The 19638-nt window shown below is 38.4% G+C and overlaps 1 protein-coding gene across 4 annotated transcripts in view; it reads right to left on the bottom strand.

Moving 5' to 3' along the window:
• LOC119661147 (DNA polymerase zeta catalytic subunit) overlaps positions 1 to 19638 on the bottom strand; it is a 39978-nt gene that overhangs the window by 8690 nt on the left and 11650 nt on the right. For all 4 annotated transcript variants that reach the window (XM_038070357.1, XM_038070356.1, XM_038070359.1 and 1 more), the window contains exons 12-18: positions 18348 to 19591; positions 12847 to 13529; positions 8502 to 8666; positions 7982 to 8431; positions 4888 to 5222; positions 4610 to 4828; positions 4236 to 4557 (exon numbers count right to left, since the gene is read on the bottom strand). In XM_038070357.1, the coding sequence (XP_037926285.1) occupies positions 4236 to 4557; positions 4610 to 4828; positions 4888 to 5222; positions 7982 to 8431; positions 8502 to 8666; positions 12847 to 13529; positions 18348 to 19591 (3418 nt within the window). The remainder of the gene's footprint in view (positions 1 to 4235; positions 4558 to 4609; positions 4829 to 4887; positions 5223 to 7981; positions 8432 to 8501; positions 8667 to 12846; positions 13530 to 18347; positions 19592 to 19638) is intronic.

Here is a 19638-nt window from a genome sequence, read left to right as displayed (position 1 = left end):
GCGGGTGTATTAAAACCACTTCATGTCTTTGTCGACCAAGGTTCCACCCTCCCACAACTCTTCGTTCTTGTTATGGACACTGTCACACAGGACATCCAACGTCCACCACCCTACACACTACTCTATACAGATGATGTTTTCTTAGTGCCTAATAGTAAAGCTTGTGAACGGGAAAAGGCTAAAGAGAAAGAAGAAAAGCTTAGACATAGCTTGCACCTGTCATAATAGCGACTCAGAAGGCAGCGCACACAAAGGGACAGCCAACCTACTGGCCCAAAGATCATAAAAATAAAATAATAAAATCGCAGGACGCAATCGACTTTGGGATTACTATAAACGCTAACCCCCTGCTCACAACAGCGGCAACTAATAACGAATTTTCAGTAGACCACTCGCCAATTCTCTTGTCTCAATAGCGAGCCCTCTCTCGTTAATACAGAAGTGAAAATCACAACACATCTGAAACTCCTGTGTCCTGTAGGTAATAACGTTAAAACGCCGTTTACTTTTTTCTTTAAGATGATCGCAGCGCCAGCTAGCGTGGCAACAGAAAAACACCTTTTTTTGGAGATGGGTGTATAAATTCCACTGTATTTCAATAATGAACTATGGGATCGGGCCGGAGAAATTAATATGTACGCTCAAGATACTAATAAATCGGTGGTGGAAAATTCGTATTTGTATCTTTATCCAGTTCTCCACAAAAAAATTCTAAAAAAAGGCAAAAAAAACGGCCTTCACACCGGATGACCCCCTTAACACTGCACTTGCCGACGTTAAGAGTTTAACATATGGCAACTCATTATAATGCACATCGCATAGCGTAAGCCCTTGCAAGGTTCTAACTTTTACGTTACGTTACGTTTCCGTTTAATTAATTCAACAGCCAATAACAAGGCCGTAATGTGTATATGGTTGTATGGGTAGAATTATTCATTATACAGCAGAAAACGAAAAAGGAATCTTTTGATAGAACTTGGCGAAGGTGAACTACGAAAAATTGCACTTTGGTTTTAAAAATCCGGCAATTCAAAATGTTTCGTGTATTCGAAAAGCTGCTAGAATGGACGATAGGTTGGGTTGAGTTTTTGTTGAATTTCTGAATTCGTTTCATTTAACGATTGCACAAATTTATGTTTATCAATCTTCTTTTTCAAGTTCATCATACAAATGTTTTGGGACAATATTCATCATAATAATGTTGACCCTGCGGTTTTTCGTATAAAGTTTTCGGAGAGAACCATATTCTCAGAAATTTCACGAGAATTTTCAACGGTCGCATCAAAAAGGCAACATGAAACTCTCTATCGAGCAAATCAAATACCGAATGCAGTTTCAATTACTCTCCGAGCCTTCCGTAAAGGATAATTGGACACGTACTTTTCAAACGGAATATTTCTATTGCCGTACTGTTTCATCATCCTCTTACGCCGCGTCCCCATAAAGTAGGCAGCCAAGTATAGTAGATATCTCTATTTATCACTACCTTTCATGAACTATGATTTAATCATAAATGGTATATGTAAAATATTACGTGACACAGTCTTTCGGTAAGTGACACTTCATTAAGCGCATCATAAGTGTGACATAACAGACTAAAAAGACATGACCCAATTCAACTTCTTTTTGAACATAAGGGAAGAAGAAATGGACTTTACCAACCATTATACAGGGTGCGGCAGCATAACTTCCTTTTTTAAAATGCGCGCCACTCAGTTAGTTGATGTCATAGCGGAGCGATAGTGGTCTCGCTCAAGAGGGGATACTGTAAAGTTTTGTCCCGACACGGTTCAGTCGCCATCATGCGTTGAAATGGTGAGGAGCGTGCCTTTGCCGTTGAGGTTTACTTTTCAAGCGGATGTTCGGTTATTGCAACACAGCGTGCATTTCGGAATCGCTTTAATTTAGCCCGTTGGCTCCCGTCCCAGACCGCAAATCAATTGTTACATGGGTCACTACATTCAGACAAACTGCAAGTGCGACAAAAGGAACAACTGGAGTCCCTCGGCCCGTTAGATCACCTGAGAACATTGAAGCAGTGAGAGCGTCAATGTTGCGATCGCCACGGTGTTCTGCGCGCAAACACGCATCTGCCCTTGGACTATCCGATCGGTCTGTGAGAAGGATTCCTTTGATGATCTTCATTTTCATCCCTATAAGATGGCGATAGTGCAGGAACTTTCAGAATCTTTTTATCTCAATTAGAGGCGATTTGGAATGACCGGCACGCTCTCCCGATCTGTCCCCTTGTGATTTTTTTCTATAGGGTTTTTTGAAATCCCGTGTTTATGTGAACCGTCCAAGAACCCTACAAGATTTGAAGACCAACATCCAAGAAGAAATTGCCAACATAACACCTGCTATGCTAACAAGAGTCATGACAAACGCCAGAAATCGGTTTACGCAATGTACGGAGAATGGGGGACGTCACCTAACAAATTTGATCTTCAAAACAATGTAAATAAAAACTTTAGACATGTGCCTACATTATAAAAAATAAATAAATATTTTCCGATGCATACAATAGTTTTTATTGAGTTTTGAAAAAAGGAAGTTATGCTGCCGCACCCTGTATTTTAGTAGATCAAAACTGCCACACACACAGTCACAACTGTAAAAAATTGTTTTATGTTAAGATTCCGGCATGTCTTTATGATCTTCAAAATGCAGTTTTTTTTAATGCAGTAGTTGGATTTTATAAAAGATAGCAATAAGTGTCATAGATTTGAGAATTAAAAAAAATAGCTCCGCATGCATTGGTAGTGAAAATAGGACTATCGGAAGAAAAAAAAATAAAAAGTATTCAATAAGGAATCTATTGCAGAGTTTCGAATGTTCGGATAAGACATATTTCGAAATGAACACAGTAAAATGGGAAATTTAGAAAGCACTTAAACAAATACGAAAATACTGTATTTCGAAAGCCATTTTCATCTACATCAGTGTACTCTCTGATAGAATAGAAGAAGGACACCAGGACACCAGGACACCAACACACCGATCCAAGAGACGAGTAAGAGAAGGTTACATATAGTATTCGTATAGCTTCAATAAAGAATTGTTAGCCCAGGTCGGAAATTTTCTTCTTTTTTTTGGATTTGGAATTGGGAGATCTATAGCAGGCATTAATAACAATTAAGAAAAAGCTTAGTAATAAACTTTCAGAAAACAATTATTCGTAAAATATTTTAATAATTATGCCCCTTTTTAGAGGTTGCAGTCAACAATACCTAACATCATCTTCATCAACGGTATCCCGTCTAACCCTGCCTTAGTAAAGAACTCCAACATTCCAGTTCCATTCCAGCGCCGAGGTCCACCATTCAATACCCCTAAAAGTTGTCTGGCGTTCCGTCCAACGCCATCGCTCCATCTGGGGCAGGGTCTGCCATGGTTTTCTCCTTTTTCTACCATAGGTATTGCCAATGTAGACTTTCTGAGCCGGGTCACCCTGACCCATACGGATTAAGTGACCCGCCTACCGCAAGCTATTAAGCCGGATTTTATCCACAACTAGACGGTCGTCATATCGCTCATCAATTTCATTATTATAAAGGTTACGGATCTAACATACATGGACAATTGTTTAAGGCTGAAAAGAGGTGCAAAATACATACCCATGCTTTTCGAAATATATCGACTTACGCATGAACAACTTAGAAAACATATAGAAATGTTAAAAACACCTACTATGTTTCTGAAATGGAGCGACGCGTGCGCCTACTGCAAACAAATTTCTGAATAATTTTAACATAATGGTTGATGCTGCGAATCATACTTGGAACTCGTCATGAGATTCCACTAAAGAGTTTGAGAAGATACCTAAGAAATAAGCATGAAATGATAAGAATTCAACAAAATCATAACCTACGGGTGAATACCGGGGGAGATGCTTATCGAGAGCATAGGAAACGAGACATCTTGTCAATTTTTTCGTCAAGCTAACCAAAATAATAGTTTCATACATCCAAAGCAAGAGTGTCGTCAAAATAAAGATATTGATGCCAATTTTGGAGAAGATATTCAAAAAACTTAAGTGTGTTAACTTATGGGAAAAAAAGTGTGCAACGATTCCAAGCTAATGCAGTTATTATAACCGGCCGAAACGTGATGCAACCTTCAGTTCAATTCTATTCAGGTAAAAACAAAAACAGAGATACCAAACAAAAAACAAAATAATTTTTCTATAATTATTCTAACGTAATTATTTAATTATTTAATTTGTTGCCACTTACCTCCACACAAGACATTCTTCCACTGAAATTCGCTGCAGTATATCCGTACGTAACGTTAGCCATTAATTTTAAGCCCAGTTGTCGAGAGTGGAGAACCCGCTGTAAAGTTGAATTACTTTTATGAAGCTTCATCGATTGCTTGACCATCAGCCGAGTATTCAATATTTCTCTCAGCATTCGTGGTAGAACACCTTCTCGGACATCCTTTTTCACAAAAACAACTCCACACGGTGACACTGTAATCTGATCATTTTCAATCAACCGTTTCAGTTCTGAAATAGATACGCGAAGTTGAGAGCATCCAAACTCGAAAGGCGTTGACCTTAAAAGCAAATATATAGAAATTTATACGAGGAAATACTCAAGCAACATACTGCCCCAAATGCTCCACTCTTCCCAAACATGTCGAAAAACAGTAGTTATATGCTATAATCATGCTTGGATATAAACTCTGAAAATCCAATACTATCATTGGATCGGCATAAAATCGTGATTTTGGTTCCAGTATCAGTGGGAGATACTCTGGAGCTCTGGAATGGGCTCGTTGCTGTACACTTGGTGAAACAGGTACGAAATTTTTGGGTTTCGCAATCCTAAAAATTAAATCAACTTCAAAAGATCGATTCGCTTTTAATTTAACTCTAATACTAACCGAAGCATCATACTTTCAACACGAAACTGTGATCCTCTTGAGAGAACTTCATAAAATTGAATACCTATAAGTTTTGCCATTTCGCTGGTTCGCCCGATCAAATCGAGCTGATCTAATAGCTGCAAGGTGCCATTAACTCTTTCTAAATAATATTCTAAGACAATCCACCGAGTGGTCGATGAATTGTACCATTTGGTTAGATCCTGGAAATCATGTTTAGCGTAACGTTTGTGGAGAATATGATACGCAATATTTTCGAATGTGTACGAAGTCAACGCAATTTCCGATCGCATCAATCGCCAAACATCCAAAAGAATTCTTCCACATAATTTAAGCTAGAAGAACGAGAAAAAAAAATAAAATAATAGATTTACTAATAGTACCAACATTTATTTAATAATTCTGCAGAATAGTCGCTAATAACAATACTATGCAATTTCGGCTGTTTATTTAAGTTTTAGATGATATGTAGGGTGCACAGGTGTAATGCGCATTCAGCGGCAAAATAGATTTATTCATTTGATTGGTACAGACGGTTAAAATTCTTCAAAACAGTCTCTCTCTGCATCGATACACCTGCAGCGACGATTCTGCCACGCCTGGAAAGCGCCCTGAAACTCCTCGACTGGAATGCCTCTCAGGAACCTTATAACTTGAGCTTGAATATTATCCACCGACTCCCAGAGCATCCTCTCAGCTCTTTTTTCAGTGGGGCACCACGGAGATCATGTTTTGGGTCAGGAAGTTGGTAACGACGAAGGCCGCGTGACTGGAGGCATTGTCGTGGTGGAGCTTAAAAGCATCTTTGATATCAGGCCTGATGCGTGCGACCTGGCGTTTCAGTCTCTTAGAGTGGAGTTAAAAAACTCATTTATAATCAATCGTAATAATTCTTTACTGCGCAAAACTCAAACTTCTTTTTGCTCCTTCGTCAACACCTTCAGCACAAGCTTTGCACAAACTTCCGAATTCGAAATCCTCCGTCACTATTCCATGTACCGCGAATGTCGACAAGTTCCTGGTATCAGCGATTCCCTGGATACTTAAGCGGCGGTCTAAACTCAAAACTTCGCGCACACTCTGGACGTTTTCATCAGTTCGGGGTGTTGCTGGGCGTCCATAACGAGGCTCGTCAGTAACCTCCACCGACCATCCTTGAAGGCCTTGTGCTCTCTTCCGCATTGGGATCTCGAAATGCATCCCTTCATAAAGGCCTCTTGAAGCATTTGATAAGTTTCCGTTGCATTCTTCCCAAGCCGCACAGGAAACTTGATCGCATACCACTGTTCCAGCGAGCGCTCTATTACGCAGTGATACAATCGAAAAACCGACTTCCCGCAAAGACATGTCCTAACACTCCTACTGCTCAGAGCAAATTGATATTAGTTTTAACATGGATTGAAAAGTGCGCGAGTAAGGAGTTAAAATGTGCATACTTAACAACGCAAAAATCTGGCAAAAAAAATCACGGTGGTGTGCTTATATGAAATCTAAGCCTCAACATATGTCCCATTCTACTATCTGCTCAAATAAACTTACTAATAGTATATTACCAACTTTAAGAAATTTACTGGAAAACCCCCTTAAGTTCATCCTAAGGGTACCAGCATAAAGGACAATATTCCGCAATATTCCCGGGGGGTGGGTAAACATGTGTGTACGTTAGTACCGGTGGTATTTACTTTAAGAACATATCTGCATGCTTTTGTGAACGAGATAAATTGGAAGTGCGTTAGCTCGAATTGGATCGACAACATTTGTTTATATAGGATTAGCACAATATAGATGTTTTTGATAAGTATGTACATATGTACCATATATCTGCAGTTCAGCAATTAATGCAGAAATATTTTGAATATTTAACTATGTACGAATAGGGAACCATGCATAGGGGGTTCCTCACATAATATGAACACAAAACCTTTTACCCGAAGTGCCCAGCTTCCGGTATCCCGACTTATTTTGTATCTGTAGTAGGTTAGCTTCTTCACATTTGCTTATAATATTGAACTTCTAGTACGTAGTGTATGAGGTTGACTGCCATCAATACAGTGCTTTCCATATCAAATTATTTGTGTAAATGGCTTTTTAAAAAGTAGAGGGCAATTGAATTTTTAACTGTGTATACACGGAACTGTCATGCACTCATCATTCCTCGTATAGGGAAACACAAAAACTCTTATATCTGAAGCGTTTCGAGATGTTTCTAAATATTTTCAGTTGCAATCAATAGTTTATGATGCACGAGGAACCTCCACATTGTTATATTTACCTAATGTTAAACAGATCATAATTTTCTCGTCGAAAAGTTATAAAATACATTCTCTATCTTCCCGGGATGGACTACATTTATTCGGGTTCTCTCCTCGACGAAAGGTAACAATTGAGAAAACTAGATACTAGTATATTCTACTTTTCTACTAAAGGAGGAGTGAAAAGGATTCATCAATACTTTTGTAAGTCATGCATTTTCCTATTGGAAACCTTCAATATACATGTAAATACAAATAAGAAGATTGATGCAACGATGCCCTGGTCTATCGAGAATCCTCTCCAAACTTAGACTTAACATATTTCTGTCTGCCAGAACCCAGGTTTGATACTCAACATTGAATTATGCACATAAAAATTATACTTATGCAAGCAGACCCAAAGACTGCAGTTGACTGCCCTTGAATTCATCTCCCCATTCTATTAAACTTTATAACGGTCGAACAAGCATTATTACACCCGCTTTGAGATAAAAATTATAAATTGGGAGAAAAACAAAGTTAGTTCCGTTCTTAGCTAAAGGAATCTGTTCAAAACATACTTAATTCATTATAGTATAATATATTCTTACTGTCGTACTATCCTTTCCACCAAAAAAAGTCGCAAAAATGCCTTTCATATTAGATACCTACGGTAACGGTATCCCCTAAGTCAAGTTAAAATATTATATGTTAATTTAAGGCTTTCATAGGAATTCTGTATGTTAAACGGCAATTTTCACAGAAAATTCGGCGAAGAATCGATAATCCATGCCGCTCAGTCCAAATTGAAAAAAAAACTTTTTCAGTAAAAATTAAACTTAACACTTTTTACTATTACTCACCTCAATATCTAAGTCAATAAAAGTCTCTCTTTCTTCTTCTGCATTTGATTCTCTCACTTTTTGGCTTGGAACCCTTGATAGCAACGCCTTCAAATTCATCCCCAACACGTGAGCTCGATCCATTAAATAGCCCCATGAATTCATTTCTACTTCATATCCCACTAGAATATCAGGATCCCAAGTATGGCATAATTGCAACATTTGTTCGAATAATTCCAGTTCCGATTTGACCACAATTATACGTGTAGCAACACCGTTCAACGATGGGTTTACACCCTCCGACACAACCATTATGCAACCTAGTGTCTTATTCTCTTTGCTTGGACTTTCCGGACCATCGTGCGATATCGAGAAAAATAAACATTCAACTGCATCATATTGGGGATCGGGCTTTAATTGGTCGCGAGTATTAACATGAATTTCTAATGAAAATACTGTTAAATGATTATGCTGTATAAATAGATAATATAAGATATAATAAGAATTTATTTATTTTATTTAAAAATGTATTTGATTATACCTGCACATCAGCTTTGACCTTCTGTAAATTTTGTAAACTAATTTTAAATCCAAAAGTGTTATCCAACGTTACACCACTCAATCCGAAGCTTACATCAGATACGTTGCAATTCTCGGTGATTGAAATATTTCTCAAAAATGATGTTTTCTCCAAAACTTGTTTTACCTGAAATATAAGAAGAAAATCAGACGTTGACAATGTTTTTAAGAGAGACAAGCGCATTAGAAAATTGTGTTGAAAAACACGGTTTGACGTAATATTTCTTAACAACTTATAGAAAAGATGCCTAATGCATAGATTATATAGTAATATTCCTAAAAAAATATTTTATATTGACTTAAACTATGCATAGATATCCCAACAATACTATAGCATCGTAACCAATCTTAATTCGGTTTATAAGCCAGGTTCAATGTGAGAGCTCAAGATTGAGAGTTTAACACAGTACTTTTTTAGGTAGCAACCAAACCAATGTGAGTTTGAGGTGCATCAGCTAAAACATTGCGACTGGTCTAACCCCATCACGACTAGTCATGCAACCAATCAAGAAAAAAAGTATTTAAAAAAAATGAGCATTGCTAATCGCTTGTTAAATAATTGAATACACACCGACGAATATATATTTAAGATTGCATGAGAATTGAGAGATTGCTACTGTACGAGCAACAGATTCGTTATTCACTAGAGCCTCCCTGTTGACAGTGAGGTTGATATCTCCACAGAGATATAAAACGAACTCCAAAAACCGTGCAGGGAATTTTCAAAAATTAAAGCACCATACTCTGGATACTTTCAGTAACACCGAATATTTTATCTCAAATCAATGGTACGTCTAGACTCTGTATATTCCGGGTGACTCGTCACTTGCGATTGTGATACAGGCTGCTGCGTTGCATGGTCAGAAGATACGCTTTCTCCTTCTATTCTAAGCATACTGAATGAATCACCACCAGAGGGGTATTGAAAAAAACACCATTGCTTGAAAAAATAAATATAATTTAAACTACAAACCCCCTTCATCGGAATGAACCATGTGATCATACGGGCCAAGTATGCTACCACAACGTAAAGCCGAACGCTCACGACATGCTCGATCAATATTGAGCATCGAACCCCATAAAGCAGCACTCAATTACAATGAAGATTACCATTAGAAAAAGCATCGAAATATCCTTATTGACCTAATGGTTATATTGAAGTTTCAATGAGATATGTCTGATATGTATTGTTCCACCCTCATCATCATCAACGGCGCAACAACCAGTATCCAGTCTAGGCCTGTCTTAATAGGGAACTCCAGACATCCGGGTTTTGCGCCGAGGTCCACCAATTCGATGTCCCTAAAAGCGGTTTTTCTACCATAGATATTTCCCTTATAGACTTTCCGGGTGGAATCATCCTCATCCATACGAATTAAGTCACCCGCCCACCGTTACCTATTGAGCCGGATTTTATCCACAACCTAACGGTCATGGTGTCCCTCATAGATTTCATCGTTATGTAGGCTACGGAATCGTCCATCCTCATGTAGGTGGCCAAAAATTCTTCGGAGAATTCTTCTCTCGAACGCGCCCAAGAGTTCGCAATTTCTCTTGCTAAGAACCCAAGTCTCCAATACATGAGGACTGGCAAAATCATAGTCTTGTACAGTAAGAGCTTTGGCGAGATGTTTTGAGCGGAACAGTTTTTCTAAGCTAAAATAGGCTCTGTTGGCTACCAACAACCGTGCGCGGATTTCATCATCGTAGCTGTTATCGGTTGTGATCTTCGACCGTAGGTAGGAGAAATTATCAACGGTCTCAAAGTTGTAGTCTCCTATCTTTATTCTTGCCGTTTGACCAGTGCGGTTTGATGTTGTTGGTTGGTTGGGTGTGTTGTTCCACTGGCAAGGTCAATTTGCGAACCCTGACTGAATCTACTTCACTTCTAACTCATATTGCTCATATTGCATAGACGATTTTACTTTTTGGGCTTATCTTGCAACCATAGATTTGCATGGCATTAAGTATGATGATAATGAAACTGAACAGTCTCACTGGCGAAATAAAAAAATGGGGGATTTGTATTAACTAATCAAAAACTGACACCAGTGTGCCTGAAGACTAATTAAAAAGAAAAAGTCCAGGCATTCTTCTAAAAATATTAAGGACAGGAAAGAAAATAGCCCCTTTTTGGCAATTTTTTAGCGCCGTAAAGAGAAAGGCCCTTCTTTCTACACAATCTTTAATTCTCTCCTCCCAATCAATCATAATATTGCCAAAAAACAATACGTTAAACCGTCATAAGTTTGCAAGGGGGTCCTTTCCCTCCTTTCCCCCTCCTACAAAAACTCTTCACTCTGTCCGTGGATGGGATTAAAAATTCCGACCTTATCATTATTTTAATATTTAAAGATTATTTGTTCAGACGAAACCAAAATAAATATATCATTTGCATTTAGACGAAAAGGCATGATACTGAGAAAGGCCCACCCGAGAAACCCATATACTGGCAGTGCAGGAAACAGTAGAACAAGAGAGCGGCCCTTTGACTATAACCACTAAAGGTGTTAGCCTACTCTATAGGATTAATGACATAATGACAAAGGAAGATTGACTAGCGATTTTGAAAGAAAATTTGCCTTCAGCGATTAATAAAATGGATATGGTTATCGAGAAGAATATCTTTCGAGACGACAAGGAGCAAAAAAATAATGGCCGTTGGTGCGACAATCTAACCGAATCTAGATCTTGAAGCGTGTCAGAGCACTGCACTGAAAACCGTAACGGCACACTACAGGAGGTACACTGTAGGAGGCAATGTGGTCAGCATTGCGCTCGCCCGTGATTATTATCCTGATATGACTGAGGTACTGATTTAGAGCTGAGTCGACTGCTATCCGATAACCAGTCAGAGAAATTTGAACCGCAACCTCCTGTTACGATAGCCTGGTGCTGTAATCACTGAACCATCCGGATACTTGCAAAAATATACCGGGAAAGTTGTAAAGGAATGAATCGCAACCCGAGAATTCCGCGTTTTCAAGTGGACTTGGAGGGAATCGTCGGACATATTTGAAACAAAAATAACTATGCAACACGTCCAAAGGGCATTAATGAGTTGTGGGATCGATCGCATCGATAAAAATAGAAAAATTTACTACCATACAATTGGACCAGTAGGAGTCCAATTTATATATGATTGCCATAAACCTCTATGTGGGACAAAACGCGTCAACCACACCTCTCACCATCGCAATAGATTTAGGATCGTTTTTTCTTCACATCTGTTATTGCCTATTCTCCCCAAATTTCAGCGTCGTAGCTAAACTGATGTGAAAGTGACGCCGTGTTAAATACATTTGCCTATTGCGGGTTTTCCGTTTTTTACAATTTTAAAAATGGAATTGAATTTGAAAGGAGTTTGTGCGAGACGAAAACATGATTTCCATGGTTGAGTCCGACCCAACATTCATCAAACAACAAATTACTAGACGATGCGTGAGTTTATTCAGGCGAGTGAATGGGATACTGTGAATGAAATGAAACCCAAAACCCTAGAGTTTTCAGTCGATAAAGAAGGCGATGTTCACATTGTTCAAGGATTATAACGGGGTTGCGCATTAAGAGGTCAGATAGTGAACAAGTAGTATCTAGTAGTATATGTCCGTCAAATTTTGTGAGTAAACAACTTTGGGATTTTGTACCACGACAGCGGACCACCGCGCAATACCATCATTGCCCGCACATTTTTTACCAAACATGTAAAGAATACCATCCAACAGCCCGGCAAATACCTTCTCTTCCAGTGTCACGTTGCAGTGAAATTGAAGTATGTAGTGCGTTGATCCAATCAGCATAGGGCTGGCCAAATTGCATATTATTGCCGCAACCTCTGGTTTTCCCCTCAAAAACTTTTAGTAATCCCCTATTTATATCATACACATCAATTAAATAGCATATAGATCCTCAGAAATAAAAACATGCGATCAGCATTTCTGGGACGTTATAGGGTGTTTTAGTATTGCAAATATATTCTACTATTTCAATCGCAAACTGCCGATACCGATCCACTTATAATAGTTTCCGCAACAATGGAAACCAAATTTTTAAAAACAAACTCGAAAATATTGAATAACAAACTTTATTTCTTCTAAAATTCAAATTGTCCAACTGAAGTCGAATTTGAGCTAAATAGAAATGGACCCGTACAACGTGTCTCAAAAATACTGTTTGCATTTTAAAGCTTTAGCTAAATTCGCTCAAAACGCATCCAATTTAAAGTATAAAACTACTTTCATGAGTTCATCAAAATAACATTAAGTACATTCAAATTTAATACTCTATTATAACTTCTGTATATATACCTGCTCACTGCATAAATCACTAATTTGCTCCGACTCGAAACTACGCTCCGATAACTTTTCACTTTCATCGGAATCATCAGCCAAATTTTTTACAGAAATCCCATTCCTGGGTGCTTTCATATTCGTAGAAGTTTTGACACTTTCAGTATCTGTACCAGAACTTGGCGAATCTAGCGAATATAAACGACTTATCTTTCTAGCTAACGAAAGCCGTGCCCGTGACTGACGTCGTTCCTTAAATTTTTGTAACGCTGATAAAGGCGTTTTATGCGCAGACAATTTATCTCTCGGTGTAAATTTCTTGTGATTTGTAGATATTGGCTCCACCTTCTTCACTACTGATGAATTCTCAGGTGTAAGTGGAGACAGCGATATACTCTTTTGTGACAATTCACAGTTATCACCAGCTTCGCCCGAAAAATTGGAGGTGTCCAAAATCATTTTCACTTTTTCGGTTCTCACTTTGATAGGACTATCTTCATTGTTGATTTGCTTACGATTTCTTGCTACGGTTTTCAACCACTGTTTGGCATCATCCTTGGTGGGTGGGCAATTTCTCGTTGATATAATAACCCGTTCTCTACTAGATAAATATTCTTTTATACTCATAGAACTTTGTAGTCCACCTTTTGTAGAATCATCAAGCATAGCCTTCACTATATGTTTCCGCCATCCGTTAATACCTTTTGTAAACAAAATAAAGAGAATTAGATTTAGACGTAAAATGTGAAATTGTGTTATAAAGAGTGACTCTCAGAACTGGTTGAAAAAGAGCCATCTAGACGTCATAAGGAATGAAAACCTCTCTTTTCTCCTATTTTTATGAAAAAATTAAGTAACGCCTACTATATAAGTAAGACAATAGAAACCCTTTCACAACTTCAACTTATGGAGTGAATAGTGAAGAATCTTGGTGATATCAATAAAAATAGTGAGGGTTAAAATTTTCAAAACTGCTTCACTGTAATCAGTAATGTAATAAGTATAAGAAAAGCCGAAATGAAGACTCTTTGTCTTTGGTTGCATCATCTCCCAAATGGGGCATAACGGGTCAACCACATCCACGCACCATCGCTATCGGTTCAGTGAAACGCGTTTCAACTCCTTTCAGATATTGTCCACACTTCTCCTTTACTGTTCTGCGCATCGAGTTAGACGTGGCAGTAAGCAAAAACAATGCTAACAAGTTTTATAAATTGATCAACACCTTTGATATTCTGCCCATTAATACAGCTAGGAAGAGTACTTTGTCCACCAGACAGATCATTGGGTTTCGCGGTGTTTATCTTCAGTTCGACTCTACATGCCTTCTTCTCTAAATTCAGAACCATTTGGCCAAGGACCACGACTTGATGAGAAAGCATACGGATATCATCATCGGTGTCGTGGTACTTGAGGAAAAATGTCATGGTCCACTGAAGATTCCCGCCCCCACCGATAACGAGAAGAAAGGATACAGGTTCATTTAATTAGGACAATGAGCTTTATTTCCAAATTTTTCAGAAATTTTTAGCATGTGATTTAATTAAAAATTAATTAATTAAATTCGTTATACTTTATTCCTGTAAGATTTTTGAAAACCTACGTATGTAAAAAAATGATTTCACTATTCTTTTGAAAGTATTCGAAAATTACTAGACAACCAGTTGAAACATTGTGTTCAGTACATTTTTTGGAAGACAAAAGAGAAACACATTTATTAACATTAAATTTTCGATCTTTTCTTTGTTGCGCTCCAGCATAATTTTAGCCATCTCTCCAACGGCAAGGAACACCTCAACTGATACTCCCCTCCTCCACTCCAAAAGTCGCACTCAAAACGAGGGGCCTTTTTCGAACCTTAAATGATCATCCCCCTTTTCCACTTCCAGGAAACAATCTCGGATTCGCAGGGTTTACAGATGCCTGGAAATAACAATGGTGTGGAAACTGTAAAGGTTGCAAGGAATAGTTTAGCGGGAAGATAATCAAGACTGGGGTGGCTTCGCTTTTGTTTGAAGGAGCAGTCCGTACTCTCATGTTTCGGTAGGTAAACATTTTCCTCCTGCGTAGCTGATTCCAAAACCCATCAAAATCGATGAAGAGCAGATGAAACGGGGATCTCAACTCCACACACTGCTCCACAGTGATTTGAAGGATGTTAATGAGGTCGGTACAGGGAGATCCAAGAGCAGAAGCCATCCTAGTCTTTGTCGATCAAACTTTTGAGATGTTCAGGATTATTTTAGCTATTATCTTCGCAACAGCAAGAAACGCAAATAGATCTCCAATTGTCGCATTCAAGGGTCGCTGATAAAGATCCCATGTTTCCCTAATTCGCGAATAAGTGGAAGTGCTGGAACAGTTCCAGAAGGAGCTGTCAGAGCCGCCGGTTTTATTGCGTTTAAAGGAGTGGATGGGAAGGGAAACTTCATTCTGAACATTACAGGGGCTTGCAATGTCATCCACGAAAGGAAGACTTCACAAGATGCTATACAATTGAGACGTGAAAAAGTTGATGGCAAAGATAATTTCATTTTTGTTTAGGGAAACAGTTTGTATACGCATGTAATGGTGGCCTATTATATCATTAACATCTACAATGTTGAACTTCACTGGATATTACACGGTTGAGATTCGTGGCGAGGAATTTTTTCCGCATCTTAAGCTGCTCGCCGATCAGAAGCTAGTTCTCTTATTGTCTAACGACCATCTGATCCCGAAAGCCTCGCTTTCCACACTTGCAAGTAGATGCGAATCCAATACGCAAGCAACCATCAAGTGATGAACTCGCTCAAGGCCAATGGCAACGCTGCTTTCCTTGTGAACATCCAGAACAAACCTCTGAAATGTTACTGACCACAAAGTAAATGATCAATTAGATGTTACCGGTTACTGATTAATTGAAACTTAACTGATGGCAAGCTTTGTACTCGAACCAACCAATGAAGAAGCGGTACAGCTTCAGTAGCTCACAAAGAGCCTGCTGACGGCATTCAGTAGCTCAGTGCTTCTCCTCTGTATCGGAAGCTGTACGCTATAACAATGTCATTTTGAGATCTTTCTCATTCTGGACTCTCAGTAATATACTGTGTCATGCCAGTTCTCAGAATATGAAAGGGCACCTTACGGATGCAGAACATTGAATTCATATTTACTTCTGATAGGGAAAGCACTACCACAGTATAGCATCGACTTCCCGGCTTAATAGTAAATCGTATTGTAATGAAGTTTACACCACTTGCTCCTTGGTAAGTATTTGACGTAATTCTTTCAATCTCTGTATCTCTATGAAGTTTCGTGAGAAGAAACATTCCTATCATAAGTTATTCGTCGACAAGACACTGACCAATTGGCAAATTTACAAGAATGCTACCGGAGCGGTCCATTACAAAAATCTTCATGATAAACTGGACACTCGGTATGGCGAGGGTAAAGTTCGAAGTGTGGCAGGTATATCAAAACCGCTTTGGGTCTCTGTTAGTGTTCATCGACCTCGCCACTCCGCTTTGTTCTTGCGATGGGTACTCTCACACGGGACATCCCGGGTCTAACGCCCTACCCGTTACTCTACCCAGATGAAGTTTTTCCAGCCAATCTCGAGCTACTTATCCAAAAGTGCCTCATGCAACACGGTCTAAGACTGAATCTGAATAAAACAGAATTTTTGACGGCAGTATACATTGATACAGGCACTATCACCGTCCATAGTAGCGATTTGGCCAACTGAGCAGTTTAAGTACCTTGGATGAACTAAGTTGCCTCAGATATTGCTTCACGCATCAGCCCAACTTAGATAAGGTGATAAATATGTCTCAAATTTAAAATTTAGCGCAGTGTCGAGCGCCCTATTGGTCTATATGGTTCTGAGTGCTGGCCGACAAACAGTGAATGGCGCATCTTGGTATTGGAGGCGAAACTGCATTGCACCTATCGTGGAAAAATTGCGAGAGAGATGTTTTCCATGGTATGCAAATATAATTCGAAATGACTAGAACACACCAAGATTTATGTGAACATCGAAGTCGATTTGAAACGACCAAAAGGCTGGCCAAAACGACGATCCATATCAGACGCAATCGATCAAGACGAGCCGACCCCGCTTCTAAACGGGACAAAGACTGAAGAAGAAGAAGAGTCACCGTATCTCTTTTATAAGCAAATAAATTCAGCTAAAAGCGTAAAAACTATTTTCTTTTTAATTCTTTTTAAGGTTTTGTGTGATGTTGGGTGAAACATAGGGGAAAACCGAAAAATCTGAAAAAAATCACAGTGATGCATCTCTACGAAATCTAGGCCTGAAAATATATCCGGTTCCGATATCTGCACAAATAAAGTTAATAATAGTATATTACCTAATTTTAGAAATTTACCCGGCACCCCCCCCCCCCCCTTATGTTCATCCCAGAAGTACAAAATTTGGCATGCGTGTAACGAAGAACATAATGCACAGTTTGGTCAAGTTTGAAGAAAATCCAACTATTATTAACAAAGTTATAGGGGGTGAAACTTTACAATTTTTTGTGAATTTCGTGCACTCTACAACCTGCATGACGTCATCATCACATATCAATTGGTCAATACCACAACGAAATGAGTTCTTATGAATTGGGTCCCAGAGAATTATTTTGTTTTAGTTTTTTAGTTATTTATCAGCCAGACATGTGTATATGTAGGTATATAATAGATGCGTGCTAATGAACTTTGCGGGTAGTGCCTAATTCAAATAGATATAAGAAGTAAATCGGAAATATGGGTACGATCAATTTATATACGTGCATATATGTGTACAGTATTCGGAAATAGGCAGTTTGTTTGTTTAGGGTGAGCGTAATATCTATGGCTGTAATATGTACGTATGTCTCGTAGTTTGGAAAAATATGGAGGAATATGTTGGATTTGTAGCTATATACGGATAGAAAAATGTGCGTTGAAATTTCTTACATAAGATGAACACAAAACCTTTATACCCGAAGCGCGAGCTTCCGGTATTCCGACTTGTTTTAACTTGAATTGAAACTTTTCTAATAGTTCCAAAGTGTCTGGGAGAAATATCGAGAAAAAGACAAAAATAAACTATTGAAAAGAAAAAAAATATCAAAAATTCATTAATTGGAAAAGGTATCAAATTCGTCAGGATTTCAAAACAAACGTGCAGCAAATCTTCAGAAGCCAAAAAAACCATTGAATTATTCTGGAGGGACCTTCTAGTGCGGACAATATGATTTCACTTTTGTTAGAGTTTCAGATTTGTTTTGTGGGTGTTAGAGATAAACCTATTTCGCGTAGAACGGAACTTCAGAAACTACTTCTAGATCACATTCTTTTTGTCATTTGTCACATTTTCAAAATGCAATAGCAGAGGCTAACATTTCAACTATAAATTCACAGATACTGCTCTATTCGCCAGCCCCAAAGTTGCACAAATGTTATATACTTAAAGATAACTTTTAATATCTATAAACAAATTGATTTCGATATAATAGCATGCATTCGCATAGTGAGAATCATTCATAATTTACCTTTCAAATTCGACACAACACTTTCAAATTCTTGGCATGTATTCAAGGATTTTCCCGGAATATGCAGCACAGTGTGTCCCACTTCTCGTTTACTCGTAATGTCTGCATCATCTCCGTAAAAAGGCTCCGTAAAAACTTCATCGGGAATATCATATATGACAGCCTGCTCGTTTACTTGTTCAAATGTTGGTGGAAGATTCAACGGTGTCACAACTACTAGCTCTGAATTCATGGATGGTACGATTGATTGTATATGACAATTTCCCATAGAAGTGGATTCGTATGAAAACTTTGTTTGTGAAGTTCGCGGTGAACTATCACTGAATAATGATGGACTGTCAACAACAAAAGACTTCTCGTAAAAGCTACATATATTCAAATCTTCAGCAGCATCAGCTGGTGAATTCTTTTCAGGACTTAGCTGCTGTTTTACAGTTTGCCTTGTTTGTCTACTACTCGCTGGTACCTGTTGAACTTTCTTCTTACGCCGCCGTTGAGACTTTTTCATTCCAGAAGGACCAGCTTTTGGGAAAAAGTTATGCTTACGGTCGTACTCACGCGATATATCACCAGGCGACCAGCTCCTTCTTCGATTCACTGGTTCATTTTTTACTTCAACAGCTCTAATTTTCGGTTTGATGAAACCGTTTGCATCCAAACTTACATTTTCTTCATTATCATCAGGCTCCGCTGGAGAGCTTTCAGTTGATTCAATTGTCTCGACATTCAGTGCTTCTTCAAATATTTTACCCTCATCGCTCTTTTCTTCAATATCATCAAATATTTTACCCTTATCGCTCTTTTCCTCAATATCATCAGATATTTTACCCTCATTGCTATTTTCTTCAATATCATCCTCCAAGACAACGGGTTCTTTTGCAGCACTTGTTTCGCCTACGGATTCTTCGACACCCGCTGATATATCTCCAGGCAATTGACAATGCTTTTTAATAATCTTTCGATAATTACTCAATCTTTTTAATTTCACTTTGCATTTTTTCAAGCCATGAACATCTAATTTAATTCGTTTCACTGTCTCTTTTTCCATTTTGTTGTCTATTGGCTGCATTCGCAAAGTATTTCGGACTGGAGTGCTTGGTTTCAAACTGCACACAATAAATGATTTTTCGTTATCTATCGACGAGCTAGCTTTGACTTTTTGACTGCCTCTGTAATCGTTAAGGACTTTAAATTCGTCAATCAAATTTACTGAGCAGCGTTTCAAACGCAAATTTGTGGACGACCTAAAAAAATACACAACATATCATCAAGATTAAAACATACAAGATTG

This window comes from Hermetia illucens, chromosome 1 (assembly GCF_905115235.1).
Source record: "Hermetia illucens chromosome 1, iHerIll2.2.curated.20191125, whole genome shotgun sequence".
Lineage (NCBI taxonomy): Eukaryota > Metazoa > Arthropoda > Insecta > Diptera > Stratiomyidae > Hermetia > Hermetia illucens.
This window is presented reverse-complemented; position numbering and strand designations above follow the sequence as displayed.